At 44.1% G+C, this 22871-nt stretch overlaps 1 protein-coding gene across 2 annotated transcripts in view; it reads right to left on the bottom strand.

Annotated features, from left to right (window-relative positions):
- LOC144710834 (uncharacterized) overlaps nucleotides 1–18915 on the bottom strand; it is a 35636-nt gene extending 16721 nt beyond the window's left edge. Inside the window, exons 1-6 of one of the 2 annotated variants that reach the window (XM_078584650.1) lie at nucleotides 18585–18915; nucleotides 18363–18491; nucleotides 17201–17395; nucleotides 2688–2735; nucleotides 2482–2610; nucleotides 1973–2097 (exon numbers count right to left, since the gene is read on the bottom strand). In XM_078584650.1, coding sequence (XP_078440776.1) covers nucleotides 1973–2097; nucleotides 2482–2610; nucleotides 2688–2735; nucleotides 17201–17395; nucleotides 18363–18491; nucleotides 18585–18698 — 740 coding nt within the window. In that variant the 5' untranslated portion in view covers nucleotides 18699–18915. The remainder of the gene's footprint in view (nucleotides 1–1972; nucleotides 2098–2481; nucleotides 2611–2687; nucleotides 2736–17200; nucleotides 17396–18362; nucleotides 18492–18584) is intronic. The other variant, XM_078584651.1, reaches the window with a different exon arrangement.
- Nucleotides 18916–22871: the final 3956 nt, after the last annotated feature.

The following is a 22871-nucleotide window of genomic DNA, read 5'->3' as shown; positions in this document are numbered from 1 at the left end:
TGTCTTGACGCCCAGTCTTCTAACGGTATACGTGGGTGGCTGCCATAACTGTCATACCCATAATAAATGTTATTTTTCATAATCAGTTACGATTTGTTTCTTTTTTTGTATACTTTAGGAAGATTCATATCAGTTACCTCGTCCACTAAAGAAACCACTACCTTAGAATAAAATTTAAAGAATGTAGATTTCTTTTCTCCATTTGAATTTCTACAGAGGCAGTAGAAGCTTTGCGATTCCAAAAAACTGGATCTCCTTGTAAACACCATAACTGCTTTAATGATTCTAATTTTTGGGAAGCAAGTGGCTGGACCATGGGCTGGGCTAGTGTCAACCCTGGGTCAGACCATAGGAGGCCTGCAAGTTGGAAACCAGCTAGACCACATATGGTCAACAGTCGGGCCCCATGGGGCAGACCCAATTTGTGGCAGCCCTTATGGCCTTCCATACAGCAGCCCCAGGGTTCCTGAACTGGGCTGATCAAGTGACCTGTCCTTTGTAAGTATGCTGCTAGTCCAGTCACATGGTCACTCAGTGTCGGGGTGGAACCAGCAGTCTAGACACAACCCAGCAAGTGATCTATTTGCAGACAGCCCTGAGGTATAGCCTGTTATCCAGCCTGTGGCCCATTCTTCAGTCCACTATAGGTCTTGACCATTATCCAGTCATGCCCAACCTAGTCCAATAGGCCAAAAAAAATTAGGTTAAACCAGCATGAAGTGTTGGGTTTCTCCGACAACTATACCCAGGGATGTAGTCATTGATACATCTTACTCGACCATCATGATAAATTAGGTTTTTTGCATCAAAGTGAAGCATGTCCCAGTCAAGCTAGACTGCCAAAGCAATCGAAATTCTCATTCTATGAAACTTTGTGTCAGGGGCAAAAGTCTCAAAATAAATGATGCAAAGGGACAGGGTGAGGTCTTTTGCTCCCAATCTTGCGTTATCTCTCCAAGGTCCTATCTGCACCCACCAGACTCTATCCAACCTCTTACCCAGAGGGAGTGGAACAAAGTCCCATGTTTTATTCCTCTCCAGGGTCTCTACCATTTTATCCATAGCATTATTATATTCTCTACTCCATGGTGTATCTTCAATTCTATGTATTTCTCAACGTTTGTTTAAAATAAGTATTTCTCAGAGTACTCAAGAAAATTCTGAATTCTTAGACCCATGAATCATATGAAACATAATGCCCCAGAGGATACCTGACCTGATTCTTAAAGCCTCTCCCTTGTTTAAGCACAGCAATCCACCACCCAAATCTTCTTCCAGAGAGATTTTACAATTTTTCCAGAATCTTAATTCTGCCGGACTTAAATCAATCACTGGATTGGCGTCAACGCCCTGAGCCAGATTGTCTCTGACAATTTTATCAGGCTCAATTGTCACTTAATAACATATACTTCTTCAAACATGCCTTTAAATTATTGTATGTTGTTCACTTGCACAGGACTTCAAAGAAAAGCAATTATAGGAGCACAACACTAATTCAGTGACAAACAAGCACTATCAGATAGCAAGGGGGGAAGAATGTTTTGGGTGTTCAGTTGTCACCGAGCCTCAAGGCTAGCTATAAATAGAGACATCACCTCAGACCTAAGAGCTACTATGATGCCTTTGTGCTGGAGTATAGATGGTTTATTTTTTCATATCAGTTCTCATGCGTGACAATTTAATCTTGATAGACCAAGTTGTTTCAGGATCTAATAAAACACAACATTCAGGAATTAAAAAATTATTATTTCTATTTGAAACCTTTTCATGCTCCAAATTTACGATATGTCCTCATAACCTGTATAAGATGGCAAAACCTTGTCTTGGTAAAACATGAAAAAACTTAAAAAATAAGGAAAAACAGTTAAGCAGCAACATGATCACAACAAAATCACATGAAACATATTGTGTATTTAAACGTAAGATTTAAGAAAGGTACTGATTATCCCCAATACCCCACGGTATTCCCTACCTAGTCACCATTCCACGAAATATACGTGGCACCATAATTGGAGACTTTTTATTCTTCTGGTGTAGAAAATGATAAATCTTCTCCATAGAATCTGCTTCCCGCATAAAATCAAATTCATAACCAACCTTAAAAAAGTTTAAGCCTCATTAGAAGAATAGTTTTTTGGAATAAATCCTGATACTTGATTTGAAAATGAAAAAAAAGACAATCTTCCCCCAAAAGAATGTATCCTAAGATAGATGCACCAATTAAAGAGGAATATGAAGATTTTTAGGGAAATAAGATGGACATAGGATTCTGTTGCCTATATTTACTAACAACGAATAAAACATTTAACAACTCAAAGGTACAACAAGAAAAATAAGGCAAACTAGCACAACTTTTCACATATGAAAAAAGATATATGATCCATGTACAAGAGAATCCAAAAATCTCTCATTGGTCCATGATAATCTCAATACCCTCACGCAAGAAGAAAAATAATTCATCAACAGCACTAACTTAGAGACCTGTTTTTCAATCTCCTTGGTGACTGACAAAAGATCAAATCTCAGCTCTGTTTTCTGCAAGAACACAGCAAATGCCTGCAGGTTGCGGATATCTGTCATCATCAGCCGATGAACACCTGGATGTTGTACCTATCAATGAACAAAAAGTAAATGGCTATCAATTCCCACCCCTCAATCTCTAAAAAAAAATTATAAATATTCCCTGCCTTGACTGCAACATCACTTTTAGTTCCTTTTAATCGTGCTCGATGGACCTGGGATTTACAAACAAAAGAAATAAAGTCATCATCACCATTTTGATTAACAAATGGCCCAAAAATACAATTTTAAATAAATTTTAACAAATAAACCGAGAAACTACATATTTTCTCAACCTAGAACTTGGAATCATGAAAACTTTGTTCCTCTTTTTTAGTATCAACAGATTTGATCAGGAACCTTTTTCTTTATTGAAGAAAACTTGTTTTCCTTTAGGTTTTTATGGTTAGTACCCTTGAAATAAATACTGTCAGCCGAAATATTGTTCCTTTTTTAGATACTTTATTGTATTTTTAATGGGATTTCTATTATTAGCCCATACAGATGTACAACATTAACTATATAAGCCAAGGAACCCCATTGGAAATATTGATGCAGTTATGTTTGTTTCTTGAATCCCTTGTCTTCTCCTTTTCTCTTTGAGGGTATCCTAGAGAATTCTATCATGAGAGACTGGAGAAATTCTTTTTTAAAAAAAAACATGAGGCGGTCACCCGAACAAATCGGTAACCACATGACAAGTACATGGTTCGAGCCCTAGGGCTCTATTACATATATACATTTTCCTCTTCCCTCTCCATCTCTGTCAAGAGGAAAACCATAATGCTATGAGACCTTCTATCTCATGTGCGAGCCCGTCTGTAGGGGTCTTCCTCCCTCTGAAGATCACCTCATTTCTGTGTAGCCAGATTCCCCAGAGCACTGTCAGCGCTCGGGCTCCCACTTCTCTACGCTTGGGACCAGTCCTCTGCATGGACTCCCAAAAGGCCTCCTCTGATGACACGTTCACCGCCAATTGTGCTAAACTGTGTGTGTGAAAGGGCATCCAAAAAATAAATGATTGCAATCTTCATCGTCTCTCGTGCACAACACACATACCATCGGGTCATCTGGATACATCATATTGAAAAAGACGCGGGTCATGAGTCTCCTTCGGAGCAAGAGCCACCTAAAAATTTTGACCTTAAGCGGAACCTTAAGATGCCAGATGGCTCGACACGCCTGGATCATATTTGTGTCTTCCTCGTTGCCCTATCGGATCCGTGCATAGGCTTTCCCCACTGAGAAAGGAGCTCTTGTCCAATCCCAACCATCTGACTCCCCTGGGTTAGGGCGGATCTGACTTAGAGCTTGTTGTAAGCCCAAGAAATCAGTTAGTCGTTGGTCTGACAAGGCACCTTCAAACCTCAGATTCCAGGTATTGTCCCAGCATTCAACTACTGTAGCCTCGGGCATTGCGCGAGTGCAAATAGCCGAGAGAATGATTCTCACAAGGGGTCGCGCGACAACCAGGGGTCTGTCCCGAATTTAAAGAGAGAGCCATCCTCTATTCGGATAGAGTAGAACTCCCAGACCTTGGGGAAGATTTGTCTGAGGCCGTGCCAGAATGCTGATGCCCCCTTGATTGGTGCTATTTTCTTATCCCAGTTCAATCCCCGACCGTACTTGTCTCTCAAAAGCTGTATGGCAAGGTCATCGCTCGGTTGCATGATCCATGTCACCCACTTTGCTAATAATGTCGTATTCATGCTTCGGAAATGCAATACTCCTAGTCCGCCATGTTTGGTGGGCCTGCATACGGTATTCCATGCAACCAGTGCGCGTCCTCGACTCTGGTCAGTACCAGTGCCTTTCCAGAGGAAGCGTCTCATCAAGCCTTCGAGTCTCTGGCCGATTCTAGTAGGCATCTTGAATGCAGAGAGATAGAATATAGGGATTGCTGACAGGACCGCCCTCATTAGCACCAACCTACTGCCTCTGGACAACACTTTGGCTTGCCATCCTTCCAACCGCCTCTCGACCTTGTCTATCACCGGCAGCCAATCCGCCCTAGTCATCCGCCTTCTAGTTAATGGCAGACCCAGGCATCTCATAGGGAGGCTACTGATCGGTGTTCCCAACGCCTCTGCACATTGACCCTCCTCCTCCAAGGAAAGGCCACAGCTCACATTTGCAGACTAAGCCCGATTGATGCGTAGGCCTGAGAAGTCCGCGAATAGGTCGAGTAACGTGGACATGTTTTTTGCCTAATCTATAGAGCCTTCTACAAAAAAAGTAGTGTCGTCTGCATACTGTAGTAACGGGATACCCCCAAGGACAAGTAGCGGTTTGAAAACCCTTTTAAAGACCGTGTGTGCATGCTAGATTAGTGAATGTGGCGAGTGCGTCTACCGCTAACACAAAAAGTAGCACTGCGAGCGGGCACCCTTGCCTCACGCCCCTTTGCGGTTGTATTCGTCCGCCTTCCGGCCTTCCATTCACCAACACTGAGAAGGAATGTGTTGTGATGCATCTTTTCATCCATTTGACCCATTCTTTCGGAAAGCCCCTCCTTTTCATTGACACCAGAGGAATCCCTTGTCAAGCGTGTTATGTGCCTTGGCAAAATCAACCTTCCACATGAGACCTTTAGTTCCATCTCGTTTCGATGTCGCTAGGATCTCGCCTACTGCTACGGCACTGTCGACTAGTAAAGGCCAGGTATGAAAACTGATTGGGAGGGTCCCACAAGTTCCCCAATGACCTCTCTCAATCTATTTGCGAAGACCTTTGCAATGATAATGTATATGGAGTTAGACAAGGAGATTGGTCTGAAGTCCTTGATTCGTTTCGCGTCTTACTGCTTGGTGAGTAGAACCAAATATGTCTGATTTAGTATCTCCATATTGCACGTCCCTTGTTGGAACTCTTCAAGCGTGGCCATCACATTTGGTTTCACTAACTCCCAAAATACACTATAGAAGAAAACTGGCAATCCGTCCAGGCCTGGCATCCCTTCACCATTGAGTCTTTTTATTGCCTCCTTGACCTCTTCCTCCGAAAACAGATGAATCAACGCCTCCTTGTGTGAGGGGTCCAGAGTCCGAGCCCCCTTTCCCCATCACATCCACTTCCTGTGTCTACCTTTCTTATAGCATGTGCGGAAGTGATCCGCAACTGCACAGCCCACCGGCTGGGCTCCGACATGCTCATGACCTCCGACCGTCAATTTCCAAATATTGTTGGTCCGACAATTCCCGTTTGCTGCTAAGTGGAAAAATCTCGATTGTTCGCATTACCAGCTTGTAGCCGTAGCTGTCTGGACCGTTGTATCCAGTCCATCTCGAGTTTTTTGTTTTCTGCGGCTATCAACCCCCTCCACTTCCTTCGTTCGTGTGATTCTTCTTCTTCCAAAAACTGTATATCCTCAAGATCATCTAGTTGTTTGATTCTACACAAAGCCTCATTTCTTGTCTTCTTTCTATGCTCGTATACTCGCTTGCAAAACTCCACGAAATGTTGCCGCATCCCGTATATTTTGGCGGCTAATGTTTCTGTCTCTGATCATAGTCGGGGTAGTGAGCGCCATTTATCCTGGACTTCTTCTTTGAAGCCAACCTATTGCAGCCATGATATGTCTACCTTGAGGTAGGTGGGTGTATAATCAGAGAGAGGGCGCAGAAGTGATCTCAAGTCCGCTAGTGGAAATCACTCCGCGAGCTCAACAGAACATAGAAACCGGTCCAGTCGCGACATCCTGTTTGGTCCCGTTGCGCTTCTCCACGGATATATGCAGTCAGAAGGCCCCATTTCCTGTAGTGATGTCTCTGCGAGTCTAAGTCTCTCTCTCTGGCTTCATTTGGTCGATCCTTAGCCTCTAATGGCATGTTAAAGTTGCCACCCAACAACATGGGGCACCCGTTGAACGTGTTTGTTAACTCAGTCATCTCCGTCCATAGTTCCCTTCTACATTGGGCATTTGCTGGGCCATATGTAGAGGCCACGACCATTTTGAAGTTATTGCTCGTGCGCTTCAATTTGTCTGCTGCGGCGAAATGCCCCGATCACGTAGCCACTTTGGAGAACATGGCCTCATTCGATGCTACCACCACTCCACTGGACCGTCCGACCACATTGACCGCCAAAAAACCGTCCAGGAAGCCTCGACCCACTGTGTTCCATTCCTTAAGCTCGTACTGTTCCAGCATTGTTTCCTGTAAGCATGCCACCGAGGCCCCCCATTCTCTCATATAGTCTCCCACCACCCGTCACTTGCCTTCGTCCCGAAGGCCTCTGACATTACATGAGATGCACTTCATGGTAAACCTTCTTCGCCCCCTTCGTTGCCCGGTGTCAGTTTCAGTCCTACTGTTGATGCCATCACTTTAGCCCAGGATTCTTAAGAGCATTGTCTTCGATGTTTGTCGGCCTTCGTGATCCTGCAGCTGAATAGTCCCATAGTCTCCTTTTCTTTCTCCCGAGACTCAGCGTCCCCCTTCACCCCATGCTCTGTCTTGGTGTTGTTTCTCGTCAAACTCTCCGCCGCTAATAGCAGTCGCACGCTTTTAGCACCACAATGTGATTCTTCTCTTATGATGGATGCCTAGTTTTTTGCATTTGAACAAATACTGCATCAGATTTCTTGATCAACTTGAATTTAGTAACATATATGATTGTGAAATACATGATGAACCAGAATGGTCTTCTTTCCATCCTTCACTCCTTCTGAAACGAGTATGAAATCAAAATCTCCACATCATATGGGACAGTGTACTTCATTGTGGTGCAGCAATATCCCCCACAGCATTGCAAGGAGCGTTTCCCACCCCACACGTCCCCTGCATCCACCAATTCAAATTGAGACCCAACATGCCTCATTGGAAGCCACATCCACCTCGGTGAGCTTTTGCGAACTCCATATCACCCTAGCAATCTTCTTCTACCTATGCACCCATGGGACACACCACTGACGTGTCTAGAAGCATGCACTTCTGGGAGAATCATTTCATAACATGCCTCTTGGGGAGCAGCCATTCAAAATTCCTCACTTTTAATGGAACTTTCTGCTTCCATAAAAGTCAACAAGTAAGAATGATTTACTCCTCTTCTACTGTACCCTCTCTGATCTTCTTGCATACTTCCTTAACCAAAAAAAAAGATGGGGCTCTCCACACCGTGCTGTCCCATTTCCTGTTTGAAGGTTGAAAGTGTAATATCGACTGCAACATGCTCAGAAATTCTTCCACCCTTTGGTCTAATAGAGTGCCCTAAAAATATTTTTTATTTTTTTATTTTTTGAAATATAAAAGGGATGAACACCTGACGAATCGGTGAACCACCCATCTGGACCTTACAGTCCCTTCATTGTCAATTCAATCATATTCTCAAAACCCCTCTGCCTGTCACTAGCGAAAGCCATGCCGCCTTAAATCCCTCCGCTTTGTATTTCGATCCATCTGTCAAAGTTGTTCTACCCCAAAACTACACCTTGTTTCTGTGCAACCAGATGGCCCACAACACCGCCAAAGCTCAGCCACCTTCTTCATGTCTTCTACCTCTACAAGTTAGGACTGAGTCCCACAATGCCTCTTCAGATGTCACTTTCACCCTTGACATTGACTGGCTGACCCAAATCTTGCGAGCAAATGAGCACTCAAAAGAAAGATGGTTGCAATCTTCTTCTACATTTGAGCATAGCATGCATTGCGAGGATGTATCTGGATATCGTCTTTTGCGAAAGACTTCTGTCATTAGCCTTCTTCTTGCTAACAGCCATCCAAAAATTCTCACCTTCAACGGGACTCTTTGTCGCCATATGAATCTGCATGCCCTGATTAATGATCTGTGTTCCTCTTGCCCCTCCCAGAGCTTCGCGTTGGCCTTTTGGACCGAGAAGGGACTATATGTCCATGCCCAACTGCATCAGACGCCCGCTGGTTTGATAGGGCACCATGTATGATTGGGTTCCACATTCCATCCCAATAGTCCCGGATCGGGGCACTTTGATTCTGTGTGAGTGCATATAGATGGGGGACTGCCTCCCTCAAGATGTCTCTTGACAACCATGCACCCAGCAAAAACTTGAATGTCAACCCATTGCGTAGCCTGGCTGAGAAAAATCTTTGCACCATTGGGATGATCCGTCCAAGCCCTTTCCAAAAATGGTGACTCCCTTGGGAGCACCTTTGTCTTCTCCTCCTGATTGAGACTCCTGCCATAGCTGTCTCGCAAGCAGTCTGATGACTAGGTCATCCCATGAGTTCATGATTCTTTCTACCCATTTGGACAATAAAGCCGTGTTCATGCTTTGCATGTAAAGAACTCCCAACCCTCCCACTTTGGTAGGTCGACACACACTGTTCCATGCCACCAGTGTGAGTCTCCCCTTTTGTTCCATCGCAGCACCTCTCAAAAAGAACCATATCATCATGCCTTCCAGTCTCTTCATTATTCGGGATAGATGAGAGTACCGATCGCAGCAATATCAATCGGCCCCCAGTCAATAGCACTCTAGCGCGCTATCCTTCCAACCATCTTTCCACCTAATCAATATGCAGTAGTCAATCTGTTTTTGTCATCTGCCCCCTCGTTAGAGGTGGGCCCAAATACCCCATTGCAAGCATCCCAATTAGTGTGGTTAGTATTTTCGTGCACTGTATCTCCTCTTCTGGGGATAGTGCATTGCCCAAAAAGGCTGATTTATTTTGGTTGATTTTAAGCCCCAAGAAATCTGCAAATAGATCAAGAATGATAGACAGATTTTCTACTTCCCTTGTCGACCCTTTAATGAAGAAAGTGGTATCATCAGCATATTACAGTAGGGGTATCCCCGTGCTGTGATCTGATATTTAGTAGCCTTACAGAAATCCCTTTGAGCATGCCACGTAGATACAGACTGCGAGTGCGTCCATTGCTAGGATGAAAAGTAATGGTGCAAGCGGACATCCTTGCCTAACCCTTCTTTGTGGCTGTATTCGACCTCTTTTTGGGCATCCGTTTCTTCACCCAAGCGATCCACTCTCTAGGAAAACCTATCCATTTCATAGAGGCCCACAAGAAATCCCAGTCTAGTGAATCATATGCCTTGGCGAAGTCGACCTTCCACATTAAAGCTTTTGTGTCATTCCTTCTCCATGATGCTAATTTTTTTTTGAAGAAAATAAGGAAGACCACCCGGAGCGCTGGTCAACCTGATGTTATTAAGATACGAAGCTGTGTACAATCCCTATACAAACTGACCAAAATGGTCTGTCATTCACCTCTCCAAAAAAAATATATATTAGCGCCTTAACGTCCTGAAGGACATTCTCCATGGAGGCCTTCTTCCCCTTAAATACCACTTCATTATGGTGCAGCCATATCGCCCAGAGCATGGCGAGGAGTCTCCCCCGATCCAGCTTGCTCCTGTATTTTTTGTCATCAGTTGAGGCCCAAAATGCCTCATCAGAGGACACATCCACCCCCACCAACTGCTGCGATGCCCATAGTCCCTGGGTGAAGGGACATGTAAAGAATAATTGGGAGCGGTCTTCATCGTCTCTAGCGCACATAGGGCACTCTGTGGAAGCCGTCAGGACCCACTCTTGCGTAGGACTCTTGTAACCATTCGTCGTCGCCTCAACAACCAGCTGAAGAGCCTCACCTTGAGAGGGATTTTTTGTTTCATCAACATGGAGCATGTGGTGCTGATTGCTGAATCCTCCAACGCTTTCCCTCTGATATTCATATAGGCCTCTTTCACCGAAAAAGATGTCCCTTGCCAAACCCATCCATCACGTGACTCCCTCGCTGATCTAAGATGGAGGATATGTTGCATCTTCATAACCTCCAAAAACTGTGGCTCCGATAATGCCCCTGCCATGATTGGGTTCCAAGCTCCGTCCCAACACTCACAGGCGGTAGTGTGAGGGTTCCACACCAGTGCAAAAAGTCTTGGGAATTCTAGTTTCAAGATGCCTTTATTAGACCAGTTATCAGTCCAAAAATGAAACTCATCACCATCTCCCAATTTGGCGTCAAAAAACCCGCGGATACATGGTATGGTTTGACGAAGACCCTGCCAAAATAGAGACTCCCCTCGAGTTTTTGCCCGACGCCTCTCCCAATCATTCTCTCAGCCATATCTGTCCCTCAAGACATTGAAGACCAGGCCCTCTTCTGCTAATGCAAGTCTTACCACCCATTTGGTCAATAATGCCAAATTCATGGATTCCAGGTGGAGGATCCCCAGACCCCCCTGTTTCAGGGGTCTGCATACTATGTTCCAGGAGACCAGAGGCACCCCCTTGCGCTCTTCATGTTCATTGCCTCCCCAAAAGAATCTTTTCAACAATCCATCCAAGTGTTTTTCTACACCTGTTGGCATCTTAAGGACCGAAAGATAGAAAACTGAGATTTCTAAGAGTATTGATCTTAGCTGCACCAGGTGACCCCCTTTTGATAGCACTTAGTTCAGCCAGCCTTCCAATCTCCTCTCCACCTTCTCAATCAGTGGCTTCCATTCTGCATTTAAAATACTTCTCCCATCAACAGAAGAACCAAATAGCTCATCGGGATTGACCCCCTAGGTGTGCCAAGAGCGCTAGCTCATTGTGCCTCCGCATCAAAAAGTCCGAATCCCACAAATGCCGATTTGGCTCGATTCAATTGTAGGCCTGAGAAGTCTGAAAATAAATCTAGTAATGTAGATATAGTACGTGCTTCCTCTGTTGATCCTTCTATGAAGAACGTTGTGTCGTCTGCATACTGAAGTATGGGGATGCCCGCCGGACAACTCTCTGTCTGGAAGCCTCTTAGAAGGTTGTGCTTGAACGCTTTGAGGGTGCAAGTAGCCAAAGTATCCAGTGCTAGAACAAAAAGTAGAGGTGCTAACAGGCAACCTTGTCTGACTCCCCTTTGTGGGCAAATCCAATTGTCTTCCGCATTTCCATTCAACAAGACTGAGATTGAGTGGGACATTACACATCGTCGCATCCAAGCCACCCATTCATCGAGGAAACCTTGTTTTCGCATAACAGACCAAAGAAATCTCCAATCAAGAGAATCATAGGCTTTGGCAAAGTCGACTTTCCATAGGAAGACCTTTGTCCCATCTCTCTTCCATGTTGATAAAATCGCTCCTGCTACCACTGCTCCGTCCACTAGTTGCCTACCTTGAAATGGTCCGACTAAACCTTCCTCAACCGGTTGGCCAACACTTTGGCAATGTAAGATAGATTGAGTTCGATAATGCAATGGGTCTGAAATCCCCCACATTGGTTGCTCCCAGTCGCTTGGGCAACAGAAACAAGTGTGACTAATTGAGTCTTTCAAAGCCAAAATTGCCTCATCAAAATTCGTCTAACACGTCCATAACCTCGGACCTGACCAGCTCCCAGAACTCCCCAAAGAAGACTACCGAAAATCCATTTAACCCTTGGATCGCTGCCCGCACTTCTTCTTCAAGGAATGGTTTCACTATCTCAGTCTTTTGCTCTTGTGTCACCCAAGATGCACTTCTTCCGCTCCATTTCCACCTGTTTTGAGGGCCCTGTTTAGTTACCACTCTGAAGTGATCTGCTAATGCTCCTCCCACGGCTCGTGTTCCAATGTATTCATGGCCCCCACCTGCACTCACAGTATTTGGTTCGATCGACGCCATCCATTTGCCATCAAATGAAAGAAACGAGTGTTGGTGTCCCCCTCCTTCAGCCAAAGCTGCTTTGAGCGCTGCCTCCAATCAAGCTCTATCTTCTTGTCTTCCTCTTCCACCGCCACTCTGCAGGCTTTTCTTTCATTGAGTTCAGCTTCCACTAAGCACCGTGTGTCTTCTATGTCATCCAGTTGTCGGACTCCTAATAGTGCTTCATCCCTTCTGTGGTGTCTACCTTCTCGAATTTTCTTCTTGAGCCCCATAAGGTGTTGTCTTAGTCCTGTCAGTTTCGTAGCCAACCTCACCGTGGTCGTGCCTCGATTGGGTTGTGATGTCCACCACGAGACCACTTCTTCCTTGAAGCCCTTCTCCCGTAGCCACGATCTATCCAGCTTGAAGTATGTAGATCTATTTTGGCCGACGTTATCTTGCCAAATAATTGAAACGTGATCTGACAGCGGCCTAGGAAGTGCTCTCACATTGGCCAATGGGTATTCATCTAGCATGTCCACTGAGCACAAAAATATGTCCAAGCGGGAGATCGTGCTTCGCCATATGTATGTACAATTTGTCGGCTCCATTTCTTGCAATCCAGCTCTCGAAATGAAGGACCAGAAATTCACCGACCTTGGGTCCTAGTATCCAGTCCCTTTTGGTCTATCCCCCGCCTCCCGCGTCGCATTGAAATCCCCCCAAATAGTACTGGAGTCCCATGAAAGAGTGAGACCACTCCTTCCGGCTCCTCCCACAGTCTGTTCTGTCTCAATGAGCTGCAATAACTAGGCCATAGACCGACACCACAACACAATGGAAATTGTCACTCCTCTTCAGTTTTACTGCAACCACTAATTGTTCTGTCCAAGAACCATCCTTAGCAAAAACCGCCGTGTTCCAAGTAACTAGTAAACCTCCCGACCTACCGACTGCATTGACTGCCACACATCCCTCCAAAAAACCTCACCCCACCAAATTCCACTCTTCTGCACCACACTTCTCCAACATAGTCTCTTGTAAGCAGACTATTATGGCCCCCCATTGGCGCAAATACCTACCCACCACTCCACGTCTCCCTTCATCTCGGTGACCGTGCATGTTCCAAGAGACACACTTCATAACTGCTCTGATGACTTCCCCCCTTGCAGCGGCTCCGGCTGTAGCTCCATTTTCTCGGCTAACTCACACACCATTTGTTGCGTGATCTGATTCTCCTCTATCCCAGTTTCCAGTCAACGGCTGGATGGCTCCTCAATCTCCTTTCTCTTGTTGTTTTGCTGTTTTGTTTTGCCCCCACCCGTCGCTTGCCTTGGTACCACTTTCCTTGACAGCCCTTCTTCTAGCAGCCGCATTTGACCGCTTTTCCCAGTCACCAACCATGCCTTCTTACCCTCTCTGCATCAGTCAGGGCCAATTTCCCTCGCCGGTACACCATGTCGTTAAAGCGTTGAAGGTCTGCATTCTTGATCCGACGTGTCCTCTGGGGCGCTCTTACCCTCCTCCATCGTGGTCTTTGGGCTTCCTTGCTGGTTTCCCTTTGTTGGGAAACCACCATGTTCAGCACATCCGGCACATCTGGTGGCTGCAAATGATCTGAGCCGTCTCGCTCTATAATTTCCAGTCTTGGTCGGAAGCGATGGCACAATGAGTGCCAGACAAGCCCTGTGTATCATAGAACTGCTTTCTCCCGCTTGTGCAGGACTTTCCTCCGTAGTCTGCTGTCTCGGTTGTGCTCAAATGGGGGAGCCCCTCTCCAGCTTGTCTTGTCGAGCCCCAGGATTCCCAGTGGTGCCCGGTGCCGGCGGTGGGATCCTGCATCAGAACTCCACTCTAAAGAAGTCCCCGCCATCTTGGAACCGAACCGACCCTAGGATTGGATCTCCTTCTGTCATTTCAATGTCTAATAGCACCACGTTGCGGTCCCCCAACTCCAAGCCCATCGAGATGATACTCTTGAGCCTCCCAAATGATGCGACCATAGAGTCCAATGTCAATTGTCTCCGCTGCAACATTAGGACCCCATGCGCTTCCACCACAATCTCCGCCTTTTGTTTCCCTTTGATCCCGTACATGGGGAGAACCCGACGTCATCTTATCTTTGTGATGTCATCGATCCTCTGCGTCCAACCGTCATTGATTCTCCATGATGCTAATATATCCCCCGCAGTTACTGCACTATCCACCAATAATCTTCCCAGAATAAAAGCTGACTGAGCGGGTCCAATAAGCTTTGCGATCTTGGCTCTCAGCATGTTTGCCAACACCTTGGCGATAACCAGATATATAGAGTTGGACAGTGAGATAGGTCTGAAGTCTTCAATTTTTCAGCTCCCTGGCATTTCTGCATCAGAAATAGATGTGATATGTTGATCTGCGCCATATTCCATCTTCCTTGACGAAATTCATCTAGCGTGGCCATCACATCTGCTCCCTCCATTTCCCAGCACTCACTGTAGAAGAACACCGTACAGCCGTCTGGGCCTAGTGCCCCTTTACCGTTTATCCCCTTTATGGCTTTTTCGACCTCTTCTATAAAAGGGCGAATAAGTTCCTCTCGATGATCTGGGCTCACCATCCTTGGCTCCCTTCAGCACCATTTCCAACGGTTCTATTCCCCCTTCTTAGAGAAATATTGGAAATGATCAGCGACAGCCTCTCCGGCCACTCGTGCGCCAATGTATTCACAGTCTTGTACCTTTATTGTCAAGATTTGATTTGTCTATCTCCTACCATTTGCAGCCAGATGGAAAAAACCCGTGTTTGCGTTGCCAGCTCAGACCCATAGTTGTCTTGAGTGTTTTCTCCAATCCATCTCCATTTTCATCTCTTCTTCCGCTACCACCCAGTTGCATCTTCTTTGTTCCTGTACCTCATCTTGATCTAGGATTCTGCTATCTTCCACCCCATCCAGTTGCGTTACTTCGGCTTAGGCCTCATTTCTCCTCCTCAAGTGTAGGTTCGAGAATGCCTCAAGACTCAGTTTGGGGTGTCAAGGTGTCTTCTGATACCTTAGGGATACTTATAAATCCGAGGGGTGAAATATCAAAATTACACGTAACACCGATCGCCGAAACACCAGCGGGACTGCTCTCAACAACACACGGCTCTGCCATTCGTCTAGTCTCCCCCGCAACTTCTCGATCAGCATGCCCAGTCTGTGCTTGAGATCTGAAACGATTCCAATAAGAGTATATAAGAGGAGGAAGCGTAGAGGAGAAAAAGGGAAACTGGAAAGGGTCACAGGTCCAGCTAGCGCTGACTTGGCAGAATAACTGCCGGTTCTTCACCGGTAGTTAGAAAGGAAATAAAGTAGACTATAAAAAAAGGAAGAGGACGGAGAGGGGATCCGACAACAGACTTTTCTTGGAGCGCACGTGAACTGGGAGGATGGGCTGCATTCGGCCAAAGAAATCTGAGCAAGTCTGGGCTACCAAGAAAGTTGGAGACAGAGATGACAAGCATTCCACTTGAAACACTTGGTAGAGTGAATCCCTCACTATAAGTGACTCATTTCTATTCTGATTTTCTACCAATTTGGTAGAAGAAAATATCAAATCCTTCCCCCCCGTCAGAGGCAATCCTAGGATAATGACCCAATGGGCATCCACAAAGTCCTGAAGAATTGTTCATCTTCCTCCTGTACGTAGGCAACCTGACGTAGCCTAGACCCCTATTTATTGAGGCCCATCATCAAGTAGTGCCCCAAGATGGAGATCCTTCTAGAAGCTGACAAGATCTACAGAAAAACACATAGGAACATTATTGAAGTATTTTGTTTTGTTGAGAATCTTGTTCCCCTCCCAGTGTTCTCTTTATTAGAGAGTGCTCTAGTTATTGGGATCTCAAACACAACCCTTTTGCAGACTCAAATGGTTAGAGAAGCTAGTTCTGTAGATTCAGGACTTGGCTGCTTCAAGTAGACTAAGGCTTGTGAATTCAAGTCATGTTACTACGCTATTCCTGCCTAAGGCTGTGTCACAACCTCTCTAGGTATCTCCACTATAGGGTCGATGAGAGCCCTCCTCTCTGATGACATTTTGACGCATCCTTTCAGTCACTAGGGTACCTCCTGGGTCGAAAACAGAAGACCACAGATAGACAGTGGCATCTCCAATCCCAGATCAGTGCCTTGACACCTCCAGGAAGCATCTCCCAAACCAGATCAGCCTTCTCTGGGGAGCATCTCCCATTTCAGATCAGCCTTATCCCAGGGAGCATCTCCTATCCACGTCACCTCGTGCTCCCTTCTTCTTCATCCCTTCTAGCACAAATGGCCCCAAAGATTACATCTTGCCTTCTCCCATAGGAAGAGGAGCTCCAAAAATTTAAAGGAGAATACCTAAAATATTTAAGGAATTATCCCAGGCAGGTCGAGCATCATATTAGAGTACATTCAAATATAAATACCATGTTGGACAACCTGACTTGCTTCTGCTGCATACCAAAGCCCAGACCTTTTGCCCCTTTCTAAAGTCCTAATACAGTTGCCTCGCATGACTCTGCCAAATAAAATCTCTGTGGCAAGACATTGAGCAGATAAGAGTCAGACAGAGCAATCGTGGTCACCCTGATTCTTATGTCCTTCTCTCTGATATCCTTGTTTATTATGCAAATGGGAATCTCTCTTTCTTCTTACTCACCTTTTCCCTTTTGCCTTTTCCACTCTCTAGTACAATACCCAGTGCAGCTGGTGACCCCTCTCTCCCCGTCACACAAGTTCATCTGAACTTCCACCGCTGATCCTGGTTCCAAAGCCAAGTCTGATCCTGGGACCCAAGTGTTATGGGCCCACACTTACATTTTTGATTGCCACATACAAGATATTTGCAGCATTTCCCATATCGTTCTCTCATACTTTCTGGTTTAGTTCACTTGTCAAAAAATGCCTTTTTCAGCAATATAAATGCTTGATACGCTTGAATCCATCCAAGTTGGAATTCTAATTTCAGAGTTGCATCATTTTAATGGTACCCAACATTTATTCAAAGAAATGATTAAGCTTTACTTGAAGGATAAAGAGGGCAAAAAAACATTTTTATAATTGAACTTAAGGAATTGGATTGGGGGCTTTGGCACCTGGGCGATTGAAGCAGAACCCAAAGGAATAATGTCAAACTTTTCAAACATCGTCGAGAAGTTCTGACAAAGATCATCCTCCAATATCTCTTTAACAACTTCAAATGGCGTCTCAGGTGCTCTGTCACACAGAGTGACAAGTCTTTTCACCCAAGCAGCTGGAGCCAAGTCCGGCTTCCCCACAACTTGAGCAGCCTGATTGAAATTTCATCCGTTTTATATAATGGACCAATAAAGGCTTGATTTCAGCGGAAACGAGGCATCCATGCACGTAGAAACGAATTAAATTTTCAGGGGTAATAACCGGTAAAATTTTTTTGAAATATCTTTTATCAATGAAACAATAAACTTAGAGAAGAAATAAATAAAAATCAATTTCAAGACAGCACAAAGTAGCTCAACGATAATCATAGAATTCTGGAAGAAAAAAGATAGATGTGTAGATGATGTTGGGGAAAATCAAAAGAAAACAGATGAAAGTGAATCCAGAGGCATGGTGCAGATGATAATTTCAGGTTTGCAGATTTAATATGTCAATCCGGATAACAATTATTCTAAGGCCCAACAAGATTTACTGAATCGAAGTCCCGAAAAACCTTCAACAAAGATGTATGCATGAGATCATTTTAGTTCAAGAAACACACAGACGTTTGACCAGAGTATTCGAGACTAAACGAATTAAATGAATTTAATTCCATAAGAAATGGCACTGGATCCTACCTTCCTCGTGGAAGTAGCTGAATAGTTCAACTCAATTTCACGTTATTTGCTTAGCTTTGAACGCAAAAAGAAACTGACATGAAAGAACGAATAACAATTCCATTATTCAAATGGCAACTTAGAGAGCAATCGATGATTTTTTTCAAAAGAAAAGAATTGTGGACGACAGAAGAATTGGGGGAGGATCAGCCATAAAATTTCATAAAAAATGAATGAAAGAACGAGTGACAATCCCATTATTCAATGGGAAACTAGAGAGTCATCGATGACAATTTTTCAAAATAAACAAAAGAAAATATCATCCATGACGGTAGAATTGGGGGAGGATCATTCATAAAAAGATATAGCTCCAATCCATTGTTTCCATAGAAGAAGAATTTCCATCAACCAAGAGCACCAATTCCAAACGATAAGATAAAACCTATAGAATTATATGTTTAACCTTGAGGAAGAAGCCACCGAGCTCGTAACACATCGCGTAGACTTTTTCCGCAGCAACTTCATGCTGCCTCTCCCACATTTCGTCGCGCGCTTTGCCATCCTTCGTCAACCCAGCTCGGAGTTGGCAAACCTGAAAAAACAACAGAAAACGCAAAATCACACAATCAGAGAGGTCAAAATGATCACAAAACACTCGAAAAGAAATAAAAAAATGGGCATTAACCTTGTACCCAGTATAGACATCCGCCGCGCGAACCCAGAATTGCAGAGACCGGTGCCAGGGTTCCAGCAAAATTGACATTTTTTCCGGGAATCCCGGGTTGGTTGAAGAATTCATCACTCACCCACGCTACAAAATCCTAGAAACGCCGCAATGTTCCACTTCCTGCAACTCGAAAAGCGACGGAGAGTTCGGAGAAGAGAAGATCAGTCATCTCACCACGTCCAGTGGTTGATTTGACACGAACGCATGAACAGCGATGAAATCATGGAAGGATGCGCAATTTGGGCCCACGTTGCCGGGCGCACAATTTCCATCACAAGATCCGAAATCTTTTCAAATTCAATGCCATCACAAGATTGAGCTTGCATTTTAGGCCCCATTCTTGCATCTTGGGCTTTGAGATTCAATCTGATTGGTCGGATCGAAGCCTTGATCAACCCTATCTGGCCCGGCCCACAGGTCGATCCGGTACACTGAACACGACATAAAGGTAGGGCCGGACAGTATTTCTTTAAATGAAAGTTGACTGTTACCGGCATAGTTCTGGATCGTCCGGGACGTGGACGATGTTCATTCCGTTCCGTCCCTATTATTAGAGTTTGGTCTAAATCGTCTCATCCAGGGTTCGTCCCATCCAAATTTTTTCGTCCACATCCCATCCCGTCCGAAACCGTCCCGTCCAAGAAATTCTCTTACCGTCCGACGTCCCAGGACGAAACAGGGCGTGCGTCAGCATTAGACCACTCAGAAATTGACACGTGGCAAAGCAGTGCGTCGGCCAGCTTGACCTGTTAGGCGTATACTCACTCCCACAAGACGCAGAAACCGTCCCATCTCCCGTTCAAGGGCCCAGACGGGATGGTAATTTCTTCCATGGTCGAAGCAATCGTCTGGCACGGGCGGACGATTCTTCGTCCAGTCAATGGTCCGAAGTCCTGGACGGGACAATTTTTTCGTCCACGGACGAAATTACCATCCCGTCCGTGTCCCTGCACTATACTTACAGGTGTACACAGCAGGTTAGCAAACATTTACTCACTCTTGTGTTTTATTAATGTTTTTATGCGTCCCAATCGGCCTTGTCTAGGGCTTGGTCGGGTTAAGGACACTCTCAACTGTACTCGGTTCGGCCCATGGTCCGAGATGCAGTACATGATCTAACTGAGGGGTAGGATCAAATTTCTTTAAATGAAGGTTGAGTCTTACTGTTTTTTCCATATCCCAATCAGTTATTGTATCAGGCTTGGAGATTCAATCTGATCAGTCAGATCAATGCCGCGATCAACCATATTTGGCCCAGCCCACAGGTCATTCGGGTTACCTAGTACACGATCTCATTATAGGGTGGGGTCAAATATCTTTCAATGAAATTTGAGTGTTACTGGTGTACAGAAGTAGTTTATAAACACCTACTCTCTTTTGTTTTTTCTCACCATTTTCCACATCCCAAGCAGTTCTTGTCTGATTTTGATCCGCATTACATTCAAGACTATCCCTCATGTCATTTGAGAAGCTTAATTGTGTTGATTCTTCATCTGATCTAATTCTTTTATTTCTGCTATTTATAAAACTTGTATTTGGTATCTTTTCTGATTTCTTAATTCATGCACTTTACTTGTGACTGTTCAATGTGCTTTATAAAGATCTGATCTGCATCAAAAAAATGGTCTGTGATCTAAAGCATTTGGACTTTAATCTCAATTTCTAAAACCTTGGACCAATATTTCTTAGTTTATAACATTCATGATCTGAATTTTACTTATTTCTAGGTTGATTAATAATTGGAGTAAACAGATAAAGATCTCATTAGACTTTAGGATATTCAACATTTGACGAGTATTATTTTACTTGGATCTTGAGATGTCTATAGTGGACATCTAAAGAAATCAGAGCCAGTTGATCAAAAGGACAAAAAGGCCAACTTTATTTTCATAAATTTACAGGATAAAAGATTGATATCAACAAGGTTCAATCAAATGAAATGTATGAATGAACTAGATCATGTTAAATCAATTTATTTCCAAACTATAATATCTCAATGCATTTAGAGTCAACAGAATCAGCTTATGCTAAAAAGAGAATAAGAGTAAGTTATTGAGTCACTAACATTGCTCATTTGTTCAGTGTGAATAGAAATATGTACATAGATTTACTATCATTGGGATATGTCTGGGAACTCAAGCCAGTCTAACCTTTAAGCTTCATCTTCTCTCCCCTATAAATACAAAATGAATCATTAGTCCTGCTCAAGTCCTCAAGGATGCATTTAACTTTTGTACAATATTTCCCTCTTGGGTCAGCCTAAATATGCTCAATAGCACTAAGGGCACATGACACATCCGATATTGTACATAGCATTGTGCACATGATGGATTCGATAGTTGAGGCACATGGGATTCTTCTATCTTTTCTCCCTTTTAGGGGGATTCAATAAATTATCCTTAATGATCTTTGATCTGTGTCTCATTGACATGAGACCTAGTATAGAGTTCTCCCGCAAAACCATTTTTAACAAAGGTTTGTATGTGCATGGATTTGGAGCATTTTAACAGCCTCCTTGATCTATCTATATATGTATGTCTTCCTAACATGTGTATATTCTTCAAATATCTTTCATTGGAAGATATTTTAAAAATATTCGTCTATCAAGGATAACATTCCTCCATCATATTCCAACTTAAGGAAAGCTTGCTTTAGTCTATGATTGGAACTTCAAAATCTGCACACCTTGTACTCACAACCTTTAGGTTTATCACATACACCTTATTTAAATTGAGGAAGTCAGTCTTGGCATCTATTTCTCAAATTCTATAATCACAGTGTGCTACAATAGTGAGAAGGATACTAATTGACTTCATGGAAGTTATTGAGAAGTTTTTTTCTTAGTCAATTGTTTGATGATAACTTTCTCCACAAGATTTGCCTTGAAAGTTCTAGTAAACTGTTTATCCACTTATCCAATGGCACCAATATTGAATTTTCATTTTTTTCTTTAAATACCCTCTTCTACCTATATGTTTAAGGATATTGTGGCATCATTTGACTGATTTTATCTTCATATTGATTTGAATTCTCATTTCATGCAGTAATGAGCCATTTGTTCAAAAAATACTTTTATATATAATTTTTTGAGTAATTTGCAGTCCCATTAATTCACATTGACAATATGTTAAAACATAATCAATTTTAATGGGTTTAACGATTTCTCTCAGGTGTGTTATTTTATTCTTTGCAGGGGGGAAGCCAAATTTAAACAAATAAATAAAAATAAAAAAGAGAATAAAGAAATAATGGGTTCTAGTGAAATGCTAGCAGATGAGGCAAGCGCAGAAGTTTTTAAGCTAGCCATAGGCGAGTGAGCTTAGAGCGCTTAAGTCCACCCACAACCAGAGAGCACCAGCACACAAGGCCAATAGAGAAGGCTCATAGCAGCATCACTCACACTTGGCCAGGTAACAGAAGGCTCATAAATAGAGCTTGTAGTATATGAGACCTAGCACAAAGATAACCCAAGCTCACACATGGGGGCTATAGTCAAATAGCATTTATATACCGCCCGACATTTTAATTTTTTTTGCAATGGGTTTGCCAACAATAGTCTCATTCCGCTTCACTCCAAGCCGAGCGGACAATAAAGGAGCAAGATTGATCTTAAGAAAATAACAAATAACCCACAATCGGGCTTTGACGAGGCCCAACCTGAAGCCCGGGTCATAATGAGCTGAATCATGTGATGTTTTAATCACAACCATCCAATCTTCGTATGGTCCACATAATATCTGACACATCTTTTATCTTGCTTCTTTTTTTTGGCATTCGATTGGCCGTGGAGACTAACTAGTATGATGGGGGCCCTCAACAATTGAATCAGATAGGAGAAAGGGGCTGATAGGGCCTATGACAAAGAGGCTGACGTGCATCGTGGGTGCAACATAACTAATGGGGGTCCATGGTTGTGACCTAATCAAAATTAGGGGCAGATCCATCCATCTCCCCCCTAACCGTCTACTCCGTCGGTTGGTCGACGGAGTTTGGCAAGAAGGGGGGGGGGACTACAGGCCATCCAATGGCAAAGGACCTAAAAGGCCTAACCATGAGATCCACAGCCATGGGAGGTCCTTCCTGGACAATTAAAAGGGCTTGATGGCTTTCAATTTCAGATCTTCCAATCCAGACCTAGAGCTTGTGACACCTCCAAGACAGCTTTTCTCACATATGAAGGCACTGAAGGAGGTCCAGAATGCACAGGATCTGCACAACATGGAGGAAGACGAGCATGGACGCATA

Source organism: Wolffia australiana, chromosome 13 (genome assembly GCF_029677425.1).
Source record: "Wolffia australiana isolate 7733 chromosome 13, ASM2967742v1".
NCBI classification, from domain to species: Eukaryota; Viridiplantae; Streptophyta; class Magnoliopsida; order Alismatales; family Araceae; genus Wolffia; species Wolffia australiana.
This window is presented reverse-complemented; position numbering and strand designations above follow the sequence as displayed.